The following is a 23,409-nucleotide window of genomic DNA, read 5'->3' on the forward strand; positions in this document are numbered from 1 at the left end:
ATCAACTAATTAAATTATATATAGGGCATTATGAACTTATATTCTTCATAATACAGTATTATCAAGCTTATTAGACTATATTCTTAATTAGATCACTTAATATTCCTCAGAAAAGAAGAAAGCATACCGGTATTACTAACGGCCTGGCATGGGCTGGTAATTATTGCTCTAGATTTGAGTTCGAGTCCCGTCACAGAATGTGTTCATCTTTTTAGCCGTGAGATCTAATATGTGAAGGTTAATCTCACTTTCCTTCAATAAAAGAGTAGTCCAAGAGTTGTTGGTGGGTAGTGTTGATTAGCTGTCTTCCCTCTAGTTCCTCACTTTTAAATTAGGCATGGCTAAAAGGGCATAAAGATCCCGAATTGTGAGAAGGAAAGACGTGTCTGCAAATACAGTAAAAACGAATGATTTCAAACATTACTTTTTGTTTCTTTAATTTCAAAAGCAAATACTGTGTAAAATATAACGTGATGCCTAAATATTAATTAAGCCTTTATTTGTAACAGGCATTCTAGGCGAAATGCTTAATGTGTCTTAACATAATGTAAATAACAGTACAGTTGCACGATGTATGGGAGACCTAAGTTGTCCTAAACATTTCATCAACGTACTTTATTATATTCCTATGTTTCGTCTTCCCATGCAGCACATAATGAACAAAGAGAAGTGAACTTTGGAAACTTCCATTGTATAAAATATAGAACAGAATATTTTTACTCCTTCTTTTTATTCATATATCATAATTTAAGAAGTTTTTGTAAAAGTAAAAAAATAAGATGATTTAATAGAAACTATCATCTTCCTATCTTCCCTCCAGAAAACTCGTTATCTTACGTTTTATTTATTTTATTATTATTACTCTTAACCGGCAGATACTAATCATGTAGCCACTGTTGTATAGTGATGTTAATTTGCAAGCGGATGCTATCAAGCTACAACTTACCCTAACACCTGTACCACGAACCTATGTTACGAGCTGGGGAGAAATAAAAACTTAAATGAAAAGCGAGTATGCATATTACCCTGGTTTACTGGCATACAGTAACCTCCTAATAAAACCTTAGAGATGAAATGTCAACTTTGATAAAATAGCGTTGTATGTATAATTATACCTTTTAATTTACCTAAATGACAAAAGCTCTATAGTGCGACACTTATATTTTTATGTTTAATTGCCTTTTTTTCCCGCAGCATGGCACTCTGAATGAATGCGTATGCTAGATTACTACATTAGGGATTTCTACTTGGAACTTTCCAGGATTTTGTAGCAAATATTTATTCATACGTCTGAAACAAAATTAAATAGCATTGTGATATCCCACAATAACGGGAGATTCTGAATGTGCTGAGCCAAGAGGGAATGAGTCGGCCATATGTATATATACATATATATATATAACAAAACGGACGGATACAAAATGTTGGATAAACTAAGACGTTTAATCAAAACAGAGTCCCCTGGTGGGTTTGTTTGCTTCTTTTGAATTTCGCGCAAAGCTACACGAGAACTATCTGCGCTAGCCGTTCATAATCTAACAATGTAAGACTAGAGGAAAGGCAACTAGTCATCACCACCCACCGCCAACTCTTGGGCTACTCTTATGCCTAGTCTTTGACCAATAGAAACTTCTCCGCTTCTTTATCTAACTAGTACACATAAAAATAGCCAACGTATAAGATTTCTTATTTAAACGTTTTGTTTCACGAATAACTCCACGTGCTACTTTGTGTTTTGTATATGTGTGTTTCATAACAGAACCATGCCAGGCAATCTGCTGTGTCCAGCAATTGGAATTGAATCCCTAAATTTAGCGTTGTACATCCATTGACTGATCGCTGTCTTACTGGGGAGGGGTGGGTGAGGATTGCGGGTTCGAATCCCCTTCACATCAAGCATAGTCTAGCTAAGGGTAAATTTCATTTGGTCTTGCTTGTTGTCAAACTCAAAGCTACATTTTACAGTTATAAACCTACCTGGCCATGCTGGGCCCGTATTTGGATGTATTTTTGGCAATATCACGGAGATTACAAATAGTATTGTATATTTAATTAGTAATTTCTTTAACTGTAGATTCAACATTAACGTACATTTTCAGGCATCAAATTGACGTTTTATTACTAAAACCACATTGTTGATCCATGCATTTTTTTAACCTTCCAATACCATTTGTGTAATTCTCTTTCCATTTCAGTAAACCCAGAATATTGACCCGACGTTTCAAAGTTGTTCATATACACAGAAGTAGTTTCCTTACTCTGAAAATACAAACAAAAAATTATCCAAGAAGACGTTTTGGATATAAGTTTTGTTTTTTGTTAAGCGCAAAGTTGCACAATGGACTACCCAAGCTGTGCCTTCCACGGATATCGAATCTCCGATTTTGAGAGGTTATTAATTCTCCAGCTTACCTCTGCCCGAGGTCCAGCATGGCCAGGTTGTTAAAGCACTCGACTCCTTATCTGAATGTTGCGGGTTCAAATCCCCGTCACGCCAAACATGCTCGTCCTTTCAGCCATGGGGGTATTATAATATGACTGTCAATCCCAATATTAGTTTGTAAAAGAGCAGCCAAAGAGTTGGCGGTGGGTGGGGATGACTAGCTGCCTAAATTAGGGACGGCTAGCGCAGATAGCCCTCGAGTAGCTTTGCGCGAAATTAAAAAAAAACAAACAATTACCACTGGCCACGACTTTTATGTATAAGATATCTTTATGAATTGTATTAAATTTAAGTAGTAGATTTTTAATACAGTGTAAGCATTTGTTTTAATGTTATAATTACTATCTTTTATGCAATTTTTTTTCTGCGTTATCGTTAGGTTAACTTTATAATTTCCATTTCAATATCAGTAATAAAGATCTGAATAATAAATATTTTATGCATTACTGTTTTATTACTCGTATAACGTACTTCACGGCTATCCTTGTACTAGTTTAACTCACAATAGTATGGAGGAGTTTTGTCAATGTTAACCCACAACATTTAAACTCTACTTATACGTATCATGTAAAACCATTATCTAAACTTGTAAGCCTAAATTAAAACGGACGGTACAGTTACGTAATTAAATTATAAAACGTTTTGTTATTACGTAGTCACGGCGCTTCGCTGCTCCGTGTCGGGTTTTTCGTCGTATAGACCTGGAAGAATCAAGTCCCGCTCGACACTAAGATTCGCTTGTTCGAATTAACGTCGTGTGTGCGTGTGTGTGTGTATTTTCTTATAGCAAGACCACATCGAGCTATCTGCTGAGCCCACCGAGGGGAATCGAACCCCTAATTTTAGCGCTGTAAATCCGTAGACTTGCCGCTGTACTAGCGGGGAGCTTTTCCGTCGTCAAACATGCTTGTCGTATATGGTCGTCGGCTGGACCATCCAACCGGATGTAAACATCCTCAGCTTACAAAAATATCGGCTAATCCCAAACCAGTTGGATATAACGTCATAACAGTAAAAAATATAAACATATATATGTGTATTAGTTTAGTTTTCAACCTTATCCTGCAAACTGCTATTTTTAGTTTTAATATAAAGCGTTCACACTCTCTTTATTCCATATATAATACACTAATTTAGCTTACAATCTACATAGTTCTGAGAGTGTTTCATGTCGCTTTATACACAAAATTTTTAAACTCTAGATAAATATAATGAGTACTATATCAACTAAATGTAATGTTGTAAGTTTATATGTGTAAACCTTAAAGTATGCTATACAATTAATTAAACTGTAAACAATAAAATATTGATTGTAAGTATCTAAAGCTTTATTTATCATTTATATTATATTAAAGTGAAATATAAGATTGACCCTAACGTTAATTCAGAAACTATTATCGTGCTAAAAACTATACTTCTCTGTAACGTGATACAGCCTGACATTAGTCACTAACAACATCCTCTGGTGTTTAGCAAGCGAACCACATAACAAAACATCTGTCCGTGCTGCTTTGCAAACATATGCAATTTCTGGCGGTTGTTTGGTCATGAAATCTGAAAGGATTAAGTAAACATAAAGCTACACAATGGGCTCTGTACACCACGGGTATCAAAACCCGGTTTTTAGTGGTGTGAATCTTCAGACATACCTCTGTACCATTGGGGAAGGGGGTATAAAGATTCACTAGATTTATTGGTGAGAGCTACTTAGGGCTATGTTCATTATGTGTGACAAAGTTTTTGTCTACTTAGTGAAGTATTTATGTTCAAAGGTTTTCAAATAGTCTATTGATTTATTAAGGAATCTGTCTGATAACATAAGGAGTTTTGAGTAACTGTGTAAAAATATTGTGCTTATGGATCTGCAATTCTGTGTGCTTTAGTAGTTAATTAACTTTTCATTGTCTGTTGTTTATTTATGTGTGATTTAACTATATTTAACCATGCTAAGCATACATAGTCCGTCAATGAACGTATACAGATTTTAATTACGTGTTCAGTTATAGTGCCCCTGTTGTAATTTGTCGTACGTAATTTAATATTTGCCTTTTTTTTTTCTAATTTCATTTACGTGTTTGGCCCCAATTTATTTTTGAGTCATTGGTTGTCATTGCCCCCTAATATCTGAATCATCCGCCCATATTAACACAGTTTGGAACTATCAACCCTAGGAGTACACTCTAGCGACACCTTCTAAAACTATGACATCTCGTGATTTCCCTGTCCCAAAAGATGCCTCCTCATTCCTCTGGGCTGTACCCTTTGATCTACTCTTCATGCCTTGAAGCGCTGGAATCCGTTAGATACAGGATCACGTGAAATAATTTCTGTGTGTGTGATTTACTTAACGGTCTTCCTATGAATTTCCTGAGATGTGCATGTCTTTTAATGTAACTAGTTGATATTCTCTTGACATTGTACAAGAAAATGATAAAACTAGTTATTTTATTTGTGTATAAAAAGTTTCTGGTGTGATATTATAACCCTAAATGAATGCCTTATTCATTTAAGAACAAAAGAACAAAATTTAATTTATTGAGTTCTTAAGACACTTGTCACATGTTTATTGTTATTTAGGTGGCAAACTAGGACGTTAAAACAACATATTATATATCTTATATATTTTACATGTGGTGGTAACAGGTTATTAAAATTGCCTGGGTGCTATCATGGCACGCATACGTTACAGACAGCACTTTGGTCTGAATTCTTTATATGCACGAATGCAGAACCTGGCCGAATATGTGGCGGAAGAAATATATAGCAATTTCGATGTAGTTACGTCAAAACAACAGTATTTTGTAAAAGTTAAGAAAAAACGACCTTTGCGCTCGAGATAAACATAAAATAATATATTTTTATTCAAACCAACGTTTCGTCTTTGCGGCTTTTTCAGGGTTAATTTGCACAACTGTTTGATGTTAGAATATTCGTTAAATTATAAAACTGCTTATAATGTTCTATTTCTCGCGTCTGTCGTAACTTGCGTCTAACGATGTATAAAATGTTATTGTTATATTATTATAGTATAGTTATAATACTATGTAGCTAAACAAACATATGACAAATATCAATTAAATAAAAATATATATGAAATAAAATACGGAAAAACATAATACGTTTTACGATTAACTGAAAACAGACAAACAGAAATTAGAAGCTGCTAAGAAATTATAACAAGAGGAAAAGATACAAAGCTTAGTAGCAGTGTTAAATACAAACTGTAACAATGCGTAATACTACATAGGATGCAAGTGTTATACTGAAATATATAGTGTTAAGTGTATTGCTACAATGTGTTGTTTTATGACTGGTGGTTTAGTTACATGTACCTCTAGTTATCGCTGTTCATTTTTAGAATGTTTTCATTAATGGAATATAGCTTCTATATATTTTCTCTCTTAAAAATCTTTGGGTTTTTCTAACATAGAAAATTTAAACTGGTTTGGGTTTTCTGTGTTTGGGATCCAATGTTTCTATAGGAAGTGTTCTGTTGGAGCAGTTTTGTTTTGCTTATTCGTATATGACACACTGAAGTGCTTTAAGATGCGTGTGTGAAAACGTCTCCCAGTGTTTTCTACATATGCATCTCCACATACACTGCTGGCCAAAATCTTAAGGCCAATGGATATAAAAAACAATATGCATTTTGCGTTGTTAGACTCAACCACTTATTTGAGTAGAGCTTCGAAAGATGAAAATAAGAAAAGGGAAAATAAAACTAAAAAACATTTTTAGCATTTAATAGGGAAAATGTGAACACCATGAAATCAGTCTAAATAGTAGCGGGTCAAAAGTTTAAGACCATACTGAAATGAAGCGTTAATCGGTAAACATGTAACGAAATTTAGTCATTTGTGTTCAAGCATTAATGTTGTCAACATCTCCCACTGACATCTCCTAGGTTACATTGTGTAAAAACATGGCAAAGGCTAAACGTTGACAGAGTTTGAATGTGGCAGAATTGTCGAGCTGCAAAAGCAAGGTCTCACTCAACGTGCCATCACTTGTGAGATTGAGCGTAATAAAACTGCTGTTGCAAATTTCTTAAAAGACCCTGAGGGTTACGGAACGAGAATTTTAAGTGGTCGGCCCAAGAAAATTTCGCCGGAGTTGAGCAGGAAGATTCGACGGGTTTTTCGGCAATACACCAGCCGATCGTTGGACCAGATTAAGGCCCTAACGGGCGTAGAATGCAGCTCGAGAACAATAAGACGACATCTACGAGAAAAAGGCTTTAAAAACTGTAAACGCCTTCTAAGGTCACGCCTCCTTCCACACCACGAAACAGCTAGGGTAAAATTTGCTGAGGACCACCAAACATGGGACGTAGAAAAATGGAAGAAGGTTTTGTTTTCTGATGAGAAAAATTTAACCTGGATGGTCCAGATGGCTTTCAACGTTACTGGCACGATAAGAATATCCCACCGGAGACATTTTCTACACGACACAGTGGAGGAGGTTCCATCATGATCAGGAGTGCTTTCTTCTTCCATGGAACAATGGAGCTTCAGGTTATACAGGGGCGTCAAATAGTAGCTGGCTACATTGGCATGTTGGAGAGAGCATCCTTATTGACTGTAGGCCCTTGCTTATGTGGAAATGACTGGATCTTTCAGCGGAACAACGCTGCAATCCACAATGCCCGCAGGACAAAGGACTTTTTTCATGGCGAATAACATAATTCTCTTAGACCATCCAGCGTGTTCACCCGAACTGAACCCCATTGAAAATGTTTGGGGGTGGACGGCAAGGAAAGTCTATAGAAATGGACGTCAATTCCAAACAGTTCATGATCTTCGTGAAGCCATCTTCACCACTTGGAATAACATTCCAGCCAGCCTTCTGCAAACGCTTATATCGACCATGCCAAAGCGAATGTTTGCAGCTCATCGCAATGACAGCCATGCAACTCACTACTGAGATCTCTTGTTGGGCATTTCCTACTCTGTTTAGGGCTTCTTTTTGGTATGGTCTTACACTTTTGACCAGCTAGTATTTAGGCTAATTTCATAGTGATCACATTTTCTCTACTAAATGCTGAAAAAGTTTTTTATTTTAATTTTTCCCTTTTCTTATTTTCATCTTTCAAAGCTCTACTCATATAAGTGGTTGAGTCTAACAACGCAAAATGCGTATTGTTTTTTACGTTCATTGGCCTAAAGATTTTGGCCAGCACTGTATATTACAAATGATTTGGTAGACCAGGTTTTTAATGTGGAACATTTGTTCTGTTCTTTCTTCTCAGACCATTTAATTGGTTTGTTTGTTTGTTAAGCACGAAGCTACACAATAAGCTGTCGGCACTTTGACCACGGTAGGTTACGAAAAACCGACTTTTAGTGCTACTGGTCTTCAGACTTACCAATGAGCCACCGGAGGGGGTAGAGCACATTTCAATGGTCCCCAAACTAAGAAAACGACACAAATAACAGCAGCCGTTTGCGTGTACATGTGTTTCTTGAACACAAAAAACGTATATAAGAAAGAACACCTCAATTTAAAGTAACTTTCTTTATTTTGTTTGCATTCTTGTTTACAATTTCGAAGTAAGGTTCCTTATTTGTTTTTGTCTTTTTACAATTTTTCAAGTAACGTTTTTCATTTCGTTTGTATTTCGTTTATAATTGTGAAATGACGTTCATTGTTTCATTTCTTTTTGTTTATAATTTTCAAGTGACGTTCATTGTTTCATTTTTTTTATAATTTTGAAGTAATGTTCATTATTTTAATTTTTGTTTATAACTGTGAAATGACATCCTTTTTTCAGTTTTTTGTTTATAATTGTGAAATGACGTTCATTCTTTCCTTTTTTTTATAATTTTCAAGTGACGTTCATTGTTTCACTTTTTTCTTTATAATTCTGAAGGGGCGTTCATTATTTTATTTTTTGTTTATAATTGTGAAACGACGTTTATTATTTCATTTTTGTTTATAGTTGTGAAATGACGTTCATTATTTCATTTATTTTTTGTTTATAATTTTGAAGTGACGTTCATTATTTCTGGCTCGGCATGGCCAAGCGTGTTAAGACGTGCGACTCGTAACCTGAGGGTCGCGAGTTCGCATCTCGCCAAACATGCTCGCCCTTTCAGCCGTGGGGACATTATAATGTGACGGTCAATCCCATTGTTTGTTCGTAAAAGAGTAGCCCAAGAGTTAGCGGTGGATGGTGATGACTAACTGCCTTCCCTCTCGTCTTAAACTGCTAAATTAGGGACGGCTAGCACAGATAGCCCTCGAGTAGCTTTGTGCGAAATTCAAAAACAAACAAACAATCATTATTTCTTTTTTTTTCTAGTTTACGTCGTTAGCGCTCGTAGTTCTATAGATGCCCTCTAGCCAGTGTTTGTTTTCAGATAAAAGTGCACTTCTATAATATAGCAGTTTGAACAAAAGAACGGGGTGAAAAAGCCGTATAAACACTAAAAAACCTAACTTGCTTCAATTACTAGCAGTTCCAGCCTTATAAAAACATGGGTAACTCTCTACCTTCAAATTTACAGTTTAACTGGTTCGTGCGTATACACACACATATAAAGAAAGATAGGGAGAGAGATGGTCATTCAATAGGTATCTTAAGTCAGGCTATGTACAGAAGTTCAGTCGTGCTCAGATCTAGGAAAGAAGTTTTTTGAAATTCGATAATGATATACAAACTACCAGAAACCTTGCATAGAGGATCCCGTGACAGTTAATGTGCTTGAATTTTTTGTTTTTTCGAAAGATAAAACTCAACCATTGTGTTGAATCTGAGCATAATTTTCCTTTCACGCATCGATTTATTTCATAATATATAGACACACAAAAAGTATATAGTAAATTGGACGACTTCAGTAACTTATCGTTCGCTTTGACCAAAAATTTTCCTTTGTTTTTAACAACATTCAACTTCTGATAAAAAATAGAGATAAAAACAATAAACTTTAGATTATCAGAATGAAGCCAATTCTATAAACAAATGAACTAGAAACATGTAATGGTGTTTATCAATACATAGTAATTATTATGTGTTAAATCATCATTTAGGTTGGTTGACTGTTATTAAGCGAAACAGATGTCTGGCTATCTGAGCTCTCCCACCAGGAGTATCGAAACCTGGTTCTAGCGGTACAAGTTCGCAGATTTGCCGTTGTATCACTGGGGGCCCTCGATTAAGTAATATCTCTGTAAAACATGCCAGTCTTGTTTTTGCACAAGCGTTGAATGTATAACAGCTTTGGAACGGGGTACCATTATTCTTATATCAGTCACACATTGACAAAGGCTGTTCCACTATAGTATTTCTGGACTTTTCCTGGAGGATAATGCGAGAGAATTCTTTAGAATTATGTTAATATGTTTGCTAGTAACATTGATCGTGTAGATGTTTAGGAATATCTCTCTTCCATATTTTAGTTAATGAAACGATGTGAAGTATGTAACACATATACTGTAAGAGAGTTAACCCTATTTTATAAGTATATAATGATTGGTTTCTTCATTCTCATCCAGATATTCTCATGATACAGATCATTTTCTCCAATTAGAGAGAGAGATATACGATTGCTTTTTTTCCTCGTGCATTATGTCTGAATGAGTTGCATTTACTTGTTTTTTGTGAGCTACGAATATATAAACTGGTTTTATTTTGTGAGTTGCAAATACATAAACTGATTTCATTTTGCTATAAATTCTTTTTCTTCAATTCAGCCAGTCAGCTGTTAAACTTACGAAATTCGTTATACTTCAGAGACGTTGGTTTGTCCTAAATCAATGTATTGACAATACTTAATAATTCTCTTAAGTGCAAAAATTATTTTAGGAATATGAAGATGACTTTACTGGTTATAATCAATAATATTATATGCAAATAAATGTAAAGGACATCACTTGCAAAGCAATAATTATTTGCCTCTAATACACCCTAAGTTTTTTGTTTGTTTTTGAATTTCGCGCAAAGGTACACTAATTTAGCAGTGTAAGACTAGAGGGAAGGCAGCTAGTCATCACCACCCACCGCCAACTCTTGAGCTAACGAATAGTGGAATTGATCGTCATTTAGAACGCCCTCACGGCTTAAAGGGCGAGCGTGTGTGGTGTGACGGGAATTTGAACCCATGACCCTCGGATTACTGGTCAAGTGCCTTAACCACCTGGCCATGCCGAACCCCCACTTTTATGTTACTGAAACCCAAAATATTAACAACCGAGCTGATGTAAATTACAAGAAAAAGACTAGAAGACGTAAACTACATTACACTAGCTACCTATCTGGATAATCATGTCATTATTTTCTTACTAATCCCTTCTCATCACCCCTCAAAAAAAAGGAAAAAAAAAGGTGACAATGGCGACTGACTAGTGAAAACAATTTTTCGACTTATGTTACGCAACTTTAATTATTTTCGAAACAAAAAGAAATTACATTTGACCAACGTTACTGTTTATCTGTAGAATAGATAGTAAGAAGTTCAAAAATCCGAACTTGGTGTAATAGTATAAGCTTGAATTTTTAGCTGTGGATTCTTTATAAAAATTTGTTATTTTCTTTTTCTTCATTGAGCACAAAGCTACACAATGGGTTATGTGTGCTCTGCCCATCACGTGTATCAAAACCCGGTTTCTAGCGTTATAAGTCCACAGACGTACCATTGTGCTACTCCTTATAAAAAGAGACGCTTATATGGATAACTTCCATTCAATGAACCAAAAAGATTTTTGAATTATTTTTTGGTGGCTATAACATGCTGGATGATTGAACTAAATGGTGATTTTTTTTGTATATGTCAATAACACGAGAGGTTAAGAATATGATGATAAATTTAGAAATAGTTTAGCCGTCTCATACCAAGTCATATTAGTTTCAGAAATGAAACTGTGTAACTAGCGACATTAGAATCTGTGTTACTGAATAATGGATAAACTATTCAGATCGGTAGTATTTTGACTTTATTTTGGAGGAACTATGGGTACATTACGAAGTGAGAAAGTTAAGCAAGCAGTACGTTTCTGGGTTTCTTGTTTACACGGGGGTCATTTGACTGCAGTGACAGACAAATGCCGCTCACTACTGTTAAAAACAAACAAAACAAAACTTGTTTGTAATTAATTACAAAGCTGGACAATGGGCTATTTGCACTATGGTCACCACAGAGATCGAACACGGATTTTTCGCGTTTTAAGCTTGTTTGTTTGTTTTTAATTTCATTCTAAGCTACACGAGGATTATCTGCGCTAACCGTCCCTAATTTAGTAGTGTAAGACTAGAGAGAAGGCAGCTAGTCATCACCACCCACTGCCAACTCTTGAGCTACTCTTTTACCAACGAATAGTGGGACTAACCGTTAATTAATAACGCCCCCACGGGCAAGCGTGTTTGATGGGACGGGGATTCGAACCTGCGAACCTCAGATTACGAGTCGAGTGCTCTAAACACCTGGCCATGCCGAGCTCCGCGTTTTATGCTATCAAGCTTTCCAGTGAGTCACATGAGAAAATTAAACAAAACATAAAACTCATATTAAAGAATTAGAGAATTTACTTTAAGTTATTCACATTAGAAGTGGCTAAGGCACTATGACAAATATTTACACTTTACTTACCAGTAATAAAGTTTCCCAATGGGTCATCGGTAGGTTTACGGACTTAAAACGCTAAAATCAGGCATTTTATTCCCATATTTCGGACAGAGTGCAGATAGGCAGTCGTGTTGACTTGAGCTAAGAAAAAGAACAATAACGAAGAATAAAAACAACACAAAAATTCCAGTGTTTTTTTCTTGTATGTTTCATCTGTTGACTCTATACATCTAATTTTTGTACTTCAGGTTACATTCGTTACCTGTACCACCGTCTTGATATATCTGTCTGATTTTAACTTGTTACTTTATACAGTTTTGATGTTGTTGGGTCCTTTTTTATGGAACTGAACTACGTATTCATGAAAAATAATTATACAATTTACATTTGAGGTGACATGGTGATTAGTGTGACTGGACTGTGAATCAGTTACTACATGGATCAGATCCCACTGCTGTAAAATTGCGCTTTACACCTTAATGCCGTAGGTGCGTTATAAAAACGAAGGAATAGGTGTTATTAATTAACTGCTTTTCTTCTGGCCTGTCAGTTTAAAACTAAGGACTACTAGAGCAGATAGCACATGTAGCTATGTGCGAAAAGTGTAAAACTGAATTGACAGAGAGAGATGTAGTGCAAAAGTGAAACTTTGATTATAGATTAACATAATTACAAAGATATAATCAGAAACATAGAAGGGGTGCTACCTTTGAAAGGATTGTAAAGGAGTGATGAAGCTACGCTGGGAGAGGTCAGTGAGAATGCTCCTTTCGTAAACAAAATGGTGGACTTTGATTACTCAGAGGCTGTTTTTCGTCTTAATCCTGTTTTATCTATATATGAGCGAAATTTAGGAGGTGCCATCGCATCCGTTTGCCCTACCAAAGCGCATTTAAGAAACATGATGTTTGTAAGCACATTTGTTTGTTTGTTTTGAATTTTGCGCAAAGCAACACGAAGGCTATCTGCTCTAGCTGTTCCTAATTTAGCAGAGGAGTACTAGAGGGAAAGCATCCATTCATCATCATCCACCGGCAAATCTGAGCTACTTTTTTACCAATATATAGTGGGATTGATCGACACCTAATAATACCCACACAGCAGAAAGGACGAGCATATTTGATGAAACAGGAATTCAAACCCACGACTCTCATATTGTGAGTCAAGCTCTTTAACCATCTGGTCACCAAATTCATGATGACGAGAATCCACTTGTAGAGAAAAATATATATGTAAGAACGGCTGGTATGGATAGAGACAACTCTGTATAAAGGAACGAACAACGTTTCGACCTTCTTCAGTGATCGTCAGGTTCACAAAGAAAGAAAGAGGTAACTGGCCGATAGCTGACCACATGTTTGAAGGGGTTGTGTAATTGAGTGTAGGAATGTAGAGGGCGTGCTTAGATATTAGATTACATTTATTAATATAAGTATAAAGGTTTTCCTTTGTATTGGTTTATTTTGAGCTTGAGTTGTTGTATAAGTAAGGCTCTTTTTAATTTTGAGTTTGTTTATGTTTGTTTATTTATTTAGTATTTGGGTGTGTTTTATGCTTATGTTGTGTTTATTTGATTTGCACTGTTCAAAAACGTGTGAAGGTGACTTTTTGTGTTCTTTGAATCTGGTTTCCATTTTTCTACTTATTTCTTTAATATAGAAGTCGTGGCAGTTATCACATTGTCTTTTATAAATAATACTGCTGCATACCATATATTCCTGACGTCAGCAGAAAATTAACCAACATTTGGCAAAAACTAGTAACAAAATATTACATTCTAGTTAATACCAAATTTATTGAAAAACCAGGAACAAAACCAAGGTCTATACTATGTAAAAACTACACTGACAAACACCACACCAACATTATTTATATAATATAATATAACCAGATTCAAAGAAGGATTTGGTCTTCAATAATTATTTTTGAAGAGGGAATATATCTCTTGTTCTCTCCACAATGTTTCAGAGAAAGAGAAAGAACTATAATTTATATTATGTAGAGGACGTTTCTCACTCTCTTTCTGCAGGATTATATTGTTACAGCAGGTGAATCGGTCACATCCGACTATTCTTGTAGTTTGTTTTATTTCATTGTTATGCTTATTTATTTAATTGATAGAGAAACCAGAACGAGCAACTTAAACCCGATCTGGATCCTTTTTAAGACGAATCCCGAATCCAGCATATGTCAAGAGTTACCACTTACAGAAATTGATTTGAAAATGAATTATGGCGGTCTCTCTGCCAAAGTGTTTATCATAACTTATTATGCATTCATATTGTTTTCTAAAACTGGTTTGATTCACGTGCAGTTTACATATGATTTCAATTAAAATGGAAATGAGGAGATACTTTGCAGCTGGTTCTAAGAAGAAGAACGCTAGTACCTGATTCTCAGGGGAAGTAATCTGAGTATTAAGTTAGAAATTTTCACAAAGTACCATTTAGAATAGAAATAAAGGGCAAGCAGGTTTACTCCGAAAATTATCATTATTTTAAATAAAATGTACAGTTAACAAGAGCAAGTTTAGTGTAATCGAAAGGCTCATCTGTGGTGTTAATAATATTACAAATGTATAAGTGAGTTACATATTTTGTAAAATGTAATGGAACTTACTTTGCCAGAAGCTTGAGTTTAAAGGACTGTGATAATAAGTAATCTATGACTTTTACAAAGCCATAAGTTATATATAGATAGATATATATACCGTAGAATAGCAACCATACTCGAGAGCGTATAGATTGATAAGCTTCTAGTGCTTCCCATACCTTGTGACGTTGCAGTATTCCACAAGACCACTTTCTGTAGGGATATATGTGTCCTGTTAACGCTGTTTGCTTCCAAGACTTTGTCATGTTACAGTATATCACTAGACCACTTTCTGTAGGGATGTCTGTGTCCTGTTAACGCTGTTTGCTTTCCAGACTTTGCCATGTTACAGTATACCATTAGACCACTTACTGTAACGATGTCTGTGCCCTTTTACCCCTGTTTTATGAACCAGGAACTTTATTCACAATCTGTGATCTCGACTATTGCCAAATATTTAAGCTAAATCCTGGCAAGAGAGAAAAATAATGTTTGTTAACCATGAGTCCTAGTTATTGAACTTGACTTTGGATTGTTTAGAAATAACAAGAACCAGTAACGATTTTATATAATGATAAACGATGGCAGCATTACGTACATTTAAACGTTTAACGTGTTACTATTACATGGCTGATATCTTATAATACAAATATTCGGGGTTCAACGCCTGCGATCAACATAGCACAGATAACCCATTATAAAGCTTTGCACTTAGCAACAAACAGACAAAACCATTCTGAATACTTTTACATTGTAATACAAAAAAAACCGTAAAATTCATATTATAAAATGATTGTAATATTGTTGTAAATTCTTATAGAAACAAGTTCTGGAACAGAAACAGAAACAAAAGAGACGAACTCTCGGAATGTTAACGACTTCTGAGACTCAACCAACATCTGTTAATGGCCGAAAAATACCCGTACAAGAAGAAATGAAACCACTAATAGCAGGATACAGTGTTCGGAGAAACATCAACCGCAGTACTGTTCTCTGTAAGTTTCAGTTTCGGTTACATTTGAGTCAAGATCATGTTGAAAGATAATAATGTAAATAAATATATCTGTATATTTTAAGTGTGGTGTCGTGGCATCTTAAATATGTTTTCAGTAAATTATAACACTGTGTTTTACTACACATTTGGATTTCAAATAACACTAACCACTTTTATGTGTGACTCATTTGTTTAAATACGAGAAGGGATTTTAATAACCGACAAAATTAAATATAAATATTATATTTTATTTAACAGTTGGAAAGTAAGTTTTGGGTATATTTTGTTAATATAGACTTGCAATAATTAACTGACTTGAAGCTTCGAACGTATGCATGTTTTATCATTGTGTAAGTATCGTAAGGTCATTAATTTACATGTTATTATCGGAGTTTTCACTTTCGATGAATAATAACAAGGCCTGGCATGGCTAAGTGGTTAAGGCGCTCGACTCGTAATCCGAGGATCGTGAGTCCGAATCCCCAAAACATACTCGCCCTTTCAGCCGTGGAGGCGTTATAATGTGACGGTCAATCCCACTATTAGTTGATAAAAAAGTAGCCAAAAGTTGGCAGTGGGTGGTGATGACTAGCTGCCTTCTCTCTAGTCTTGCACTGCTAAATTAGAGACGGCTAGCACAGATAACGCTCGTGCAGCTTTGCGCAAAATTAAAAAACAAACGAACAAGTAATAACAAATCAACATAGATGTTACATCGTATAATATAATTATTTACAGTGTAAAACGGGCTTTCTTGGCAAGAACACGGTGTATATTAAATTTATGTTTACCACAATCACTTTTAGCCTAGTATGGAATATTTAGTTACACCAGTTGATGACGTTTGAACTACTGGTAATAAACATTATTAGAACGAAGATCTAAAAGCCAGATTAAACCCATCCTGACACAGGTCTTTTTTTTTTTACACTCTTTATACTTAATATTTTATAATTTCGCAGGCTATGACGGTCCACTTCAATTCACCATGAATTTAGAAAATCCTGACGCAACGCCACCACCTCGGCATTTGACTTCACTTGCAAAATCAAAAGAAAATGCAAAAGAAATTGTTCCACTCTCTGAGTTCGCAACCAGCCGCTCAGGTAGGTTGCGTAGGTGCACAGCATGTTTGCTTACGTCGTCAAAATAACAACTTAGTAACTTTTGTTGACATTATAAGTGTAGATCGAAAATTAAACTTTTTAGACTGTATGCCAAAGTATTATAATACTCAGTACCATTTCAGAGATTTTCAGTTATACGAGGACTAGTCACAATCTCTTATTAATTCTAAGAATCCATGAAAATAATCATTATAATAGCTTAACCACTCTATATTTGCCATATCCCGCGACGTCCAGACCCTTCGCTAATACTAGGATCCGAGAAAATATACAGCTAGTCTAAGCAATACATATATAGCATTAGTTTTCATAATCTATAACTGTTATGGTGCGAACCGTATTAAGTAACCGAAATGTCATTATTACTTTTTATTTAAGGTTGTTTACAAATTAGAATTTCTTTGTAAGGATTAGCAACACTAGATTATGTATTTTATTTTAACATTATTTATTATGAAAAGCTCTGCATGAGCGATAACAAACAGTATTCGGACAACAATGCGTATATATATATTTATATATGTATGTATATATATATATTAGAACACAGTGTTATGCAAGAGAGGTTGTTTAGTGAATATACGAAGGAGTAATCCAAATAAATAGCTGCATTCCATTTGTCATGTAGTAATGGATATTGAAAGTTGTGATTGGTAATTCTCCTTGCACTAAAGATAATAAACTAAGGAGAAAAGAAAACTGAATACATTTCAAGAATTTTTTTAAACTGTTGTATACTCGGGAAGCCTTAGTGATAGTATAAAATGTAGCAGAACTTGACGTAGGAACTTTTCATCTATGTTATCACACGAGGAAGGCTTGCGGGTGTCGTGTGTATTCTCTGATCCATTAGAAACAGAAGCCTAATGGATGGTCTTATTTGCTGTTATCAGGATAACACTATCGTCCAAGCTGTAGTTAGGAAAATTCCATTCATCCTAATATTTGTCACTTTACACGAAATGTGAGAAGATGCCTGCTTGTCCTGAAGGTGTCGTTAATGGAACGATCAACTTGAAACTTTTTCAACTGCCATTACAAAGGATGAAAAGGAATTTACAGAAGTAGATTTGATTTGTTTTCATTTTCAGTATTTTTTGTAAAAATTCAATTACACAAAGCGTGAATAGTAAAAGCTATCTATAGAAAAGTGTTTTTCAAATACGAAAATTCCATTTTTCAACTAATAAAATGTTTACGTATAGAAAGAAAATCTGATAATACTGATGTATTTAGCTCGCGATGTCAGTGTTTCATGTAAAAACCCAGTTATTCAATTTTTAATAAAATACACCAATTAGACAACGTTGTATTCAAAAGCACCTCCTCCTTATTCAATGCATGTCAAAAGATAATACATCATTTTTATTTTCCTCAAACTTTCTGCTTTATGTGGTCTTATTTATTACTGTTTCATTATTTTAAGATTTATTTGTTATTAAATAATATGTACTTGGTATTTTCAATCTGAATTGTATATTATGAGATAGATGGCCTAAGCTATCAGTTTAAGACAATCCAAGGTTCAAGTACAAGAGGAAAAGCAACAAGTGAATTTCACTCGCTGCTTACATGGCTCTTTTTGAACCAAATAGTAGTAATGACTACTACTACTTATATGATGTGCCCAAAGCTAAAAGTACAGACTATATTAAGAAGCGTATCACAGAATCGAACTTTGGACCTTATCATCCACATCCTGGCACGCATGTCCAACCAATTAAGCATTTAATTATTTTCATTTGGAACTCGAAATATCTTAATAAACATTTATTAACTGTAAGATTTCACACAATAGCTTATTCAACGTGTCTCTGCACTAATTCCTCTTTTTGCAGGTGAGCAGTAAACTTAAAGACTCACAACAATAAAATCCACTTAGTAAGCAGAGGCCGTATAGTCCATTATTTGCTATTGCGCTTAAACAAAAAACAACATTAATTCGTCTCCTAACTTCAGTATTATTCACAGGATAACATACATCCACATTTACTCAATTTAGTCACTTAAATTCTTTCGGAGATGCTAAATTTGAGAGGAAAATACAAGTATTTTTAAGTGTAGCAAGAGTGTTGTTTGGTAGGGTAAAGATATTATACATAATCAAGCAACATTAACATTTATTATCCAAAACCCTCACTTGCTTATTCAAACAATATTCACACAAGTTTTGAATTAAAACACCTTGTAATTTAAGATGTTTTATTAAAATTTAACGTTTCTAGACTAATCACACGGTATTAATTAAATTGTCAAGAAACTATACATCTTCAGCCATGAAATTAGATCTCAAAGTTTATTCAGGGAATTATTGAACAAATTATTCATGTTTCACTGTATTTTGGGGACTCTTTATATACAACGCAAATTTTTCACGGCCCGGCATGGCCAGATTGTTAAGGTGCTGGACTCGTAATCTAAGGGTCGCGGGTTCGAATCCCCGTTGCACCAAACATGCTTGTCCTTTCAGCTCTGTGGGCGTTATAATGTGACGGTCAATCCCCCTAGTCGTTGGTAAAAGAATAGCCCAAGAGTTGACGGTGGGTGGTGATGACTAGCTGCCTTCCTTCTAGTCTTACACGGCAAAATTAGGGACAGCTAACGCAGATAGCCCTCGTGTAGCTTTGCGCGAAATTCAAACAAACAAACAATTTTTTCACTAAGTTCTCTAACTTTATTTTAAAACATATTAAAAAAATCTATCTTGTATTTAGATAAATTTAAAATTTTTAATCTTTTTTTAAGGAATTAATAAAAATAGTTTCTATTCCAAAATGAAAACACAGGATAATGATATCTTTTACTGATTTTAATAATGTGATTGTCAATGTATTTTAAAATATTTTAAGATTTCACTTTTGTCTTTTTTAATTCTAAGTTTAGAACGTTTATCTGAAATCAATTTTATGCCTTTTAATTTTTAAATTTCCTATAAGAATATGTTAAGTGTACACAACTGTTTCAGTTTAAGTTTTACGCGAGCATCGTGATTCAGATAGTTTATACAACGTGAGTGTCATAATAAGTTATTTTTAGAAGCAATATTTAACGGTAAGTTTATTTTTTTAACTGTTTACGAATCATATGATGTGTGGCTCAATTATTATGAATTAACGATTGTTTACAATGGTAAGATTATTATGCCACGTTTTTAGAACTTTGAGTTTCTCGTCGGTTTAATTGTATATTATTGCTTCAGATTACCTCGTATTGCGTGAAATGTTCTCGACTTCTATCGAGGAATGAGTACACTTCGAAAAATGATTATTTGGTTCTATTTTTAGACTGCATGATAATGAGCTTAGCGATAAAGAGTGTATAGTGGCGATTTTTAAAATGAAATTATCACGCATTGTATCATAGTAGCATAGCATAGAAGAATAATTCGTTTTGTCAGTTGTGTTCTAAAGTAACTGTATCATCCTGTGTGGACTTTAACAAAAAGGAGCAAATATTGGAAACTCTGGATACAACTGTGGTAACCAACAGTGTAACAGATGTTTATATATACGTTTAATTAGGTTTAATATGTTATTTTACAACAAGCAGACTGTATCGATGTTTGCTCATCTTTGAAATTTATTGCTAACAACTCATAAACATTTATTATAAATAATCCAGCCTTACAAAACCTCACACAATATTATTATGAAAAGAGTTAATAACATCACTACTGATATAGTTGCAAGGTAATTATCTATTTCTTTAAGAGTTAATTATTGAATACATTTATGTAGTTAAAAAGAAGAGATTGTCTAGGTTTACCGTATTTAAGATTAGTTATAATTTTTAATAATTTGATTGGAACTATTTCTTCTTGACCAACTTTATGAATTAAATGTTGTAGAGATAAATCATCATATACTTTTTATTTGAAATTTATTACAATACAATAGTTCTTTCCTTTATTTCAATATTATTTAATATTTATTAATTCCATAAAAACCTGTTTAAAAACTTTAAATTTATGTAAACATAAAAGAAATGTTTCTTTCAATATTTTTACAACTGAAATTAGAGAAACTCAAGAACAACTTATTATGACTCACATTGATAAAACTAGTTATAATTTTAGTTTTCTATATGAAATATTATCTGCACAAATGTTATCTAACGGAATGCGTGCAACATATTTACAAAGAGTACTTTAAATATCAGTACATTTCTCACTAATCTGAGGGCCCGACATGGCCAAGCGTGTTAAGGCGTGCGAGTCGTAATCCGAGGGTTGCGGGTTCGCATCCCAGTTGCGCCAAACATGCTCGCCCTTTCAGCCGTGAGGCCGTTATAATGTTGGTAAAAAAGTAGCCCAAGAGTTGGCGGTGGGTGGTGATGACTAGCTGCCTTCCCTTTAGTCTTACACTGCTAAATTAAGGACGGCTAGCACAGATAGCCCTCGAGTAGCTTTGTGCGAAATTCCAAAACAAACAAACACTAATCTGAAAAAGGCCATAAAAATGGAATGTACGTTCAGATTCAACTTGTTCTAACTTACCATTTTTACATACAATTGCAGAATTGTATAAAATCCCTGTTAAGTTATTGTTTATGTTACTAAGCCTGTTTCTATTGTACATCATAACATTCTAGACGTTTCATTTGAAAGAAAAATAAGGGTATTATCACGAAATGATTCGAACCACTATTTTTGGATCATTCAAGATTACGTTCTGCTTTTGGAATGTTTAACGAATTATATCTATTCAGACACAGCTATTCTTGCTACTACTTATAATTTTAATACATTATACGTTAAAATCGATTTAAAATACTTAATTAAGGTTCTTAATAACCTATTTTATGATTCTTTAAATACAGAAATATTTTTTTCCAAAATTGTAATTCACTCAGTATCAATGCAAAGGTATATTTAATTTTTGTATATAACAATTATATTACTTTTAATTAACAAGTGCATAAGCAAACCGTGGATTTTCCGATAGATGTTCGTTTCTCTTCAAACGTAGCCAAGTTGTATCTGTTTTTCTATAAAAATTCATTTTTGTAACAGGTATTAACCCAATAACTGCAAATGCTATAAACGCGCACGAAATTTTTGCAAGCTTTACATCGTACATTTGCACTCAACTGCCGTACGCAGCGCGTACCCTTTACGGCGATTTAGCAGTAAATGAGTTGAACTACAAGTTATATAATTATACCTTTCGTTTCATAAATGATTTAACCTCCACTAACAACTTGAATTTTAATTCAGCTCAAATATATCCAAAATAACTTATAATAGAAAGAAGTAATATTGGTGATATTCATGCACCTTACTTACACATTAATTTTGTGATTACAGGTGATTGTTTCTGATGAAAGAAGGGAATCTGATTTGCCTGTACTTGGTATACCCACCGCTTCTGACTTAAAAATGATTTAACAATTTATAATAATAGTAATGGCGATAAATAAGCTGCAAATAAGTTTTCCAAACTCTTTTATAATAAGTATAAAAATGTGTTAAAGGTAAATTCTCGATTATGGAAACTACTTCGTGGAAAACTTAGTAGCTATTAGTTACACAAGGTCACACTTAACCCAAAAGTAACTAGTTTTAAAATATTTAGGTACTTATTCAGTATACAAAGACGGAAAGAACAAATTCAGATAGCAGGGCTTATCTCATCTTATCCCGTTTATACTTAAAGTTTCTAAAAGATAGGGGAGGGGAGTTTAAGAGTTATTATTATCCAGTTTGTTTAGTAATGTTTAACATCACTGTGGTGAAATAAGACGGTAGAAGTTAGGTATCTTCTAAACTGTAGACATATAAGGTGATCGATTTCTACTACAAGAATATTTTGTCTCATTTGTTTGGGCAATTTGCCTTTTTGTAGATTTTATAATATCAGAGAAAAGGGTGGAGATTGGGAGTTTAACATTGTAGAAATGTAAGGCGGTTTATTTCTACTTTTTAAAATTATATCTACGTATTAAGGTGAACTGCCTTACCAGAAATAGCTACAGACAGCAGGACTGATTGCGGGTTCAAGAACTCGACTACTAACCTTTATTTGCTGATTACTTTGACATCTGCATTTGAATCTTGTCTGATTAATTGGATGTTCCCAAAGCGTTCGGGTTGGATGGCCACAGGCATTTTCTATTATGAGTTAACGATAACAACAAAGAAATAATTTTTGATTTTTTAGTCTCATTTTGAACGTCTTTGGATTGTGCTAATTTCATTATTATGTTTATAGTGCTCATGTGATCAACTATGTACAATTAATGTACTTGATGGCATTAGAATATTTATGTGTGTGTGTGTGTGTGTGTATATTTGTTGTTGTATCCCAGCCTGTCTGAAGAGCTCTTGTTTGAGTGTAAAATGTCGTTGACAATGGTTATGATAAATATAGTGTGATTGTTAAACTATTTTTTGGCGATTTTCTTATTCTTGAAACTTAAGGGATTAAATTAAAAATATAGTTAAAAACATACTAGGCCTTAATGCAAATGTCTTATGATAAGATGTTTAAAAAAACATCATTTAAATATGTTTCATCATAATAACCGAAGATAATATCATGTAGATTATGATTATATTTGGCTTTTGGCAGTAATGATTTACCACTTCCCCCAGTGGCACAGAGGTATGTTGCTGGTTTATATTACTAGAAACCAGGTTTTGACACCCATGATGGGCAGATTACAAATAATCCCTTGTGTAGCTTTGTGCTTAAT

The 23,409-nt window shown here is 34.2% G+C and overlaps 1 protein-coding gene across 1 annotated transcript in view; it reads left to right on the plus strand.

The window, feature by feature from the left end:
• Window positions 1–23,409, plus strand: part of LOC143247463 (uncharacterized) — a 65,249-nt gene that overhangs the window by 13,424 nt on the left and 28,416 nt on the right. Inside the window, exons 2-3 of the mRNA XM_076495627.1 lie at window positions 15,416–15,590; window positions 16,552–16,695. Of these exons, the coding sequence (XP_076351742.1) occupies window positions 15,416–15,590; window positions 16,552–16,695 (319 nt within the window). The remainder of the gene's footprint in view (window positions 1–15,415; window positions 15,591–16,551; window positions 16,696–23,409) is intronic.

The sequence above is a fragment of the Tachypleus tridentatus genome, chromosome 1 (assembly GCF_004210375.1).
Source record: "Tachypleus tridentatus isolate NWPU-2018 chromosome 1, ASM421037v1, whole genome shotgun sequence".
Taxonomy (NCBI): domain Eukaryota; kingdom Metazoa; phylum Arthropoda; class Merostomata; order Xiphosura; family Limulidae; genus Tachypleus; species Tachypleus tridentatus.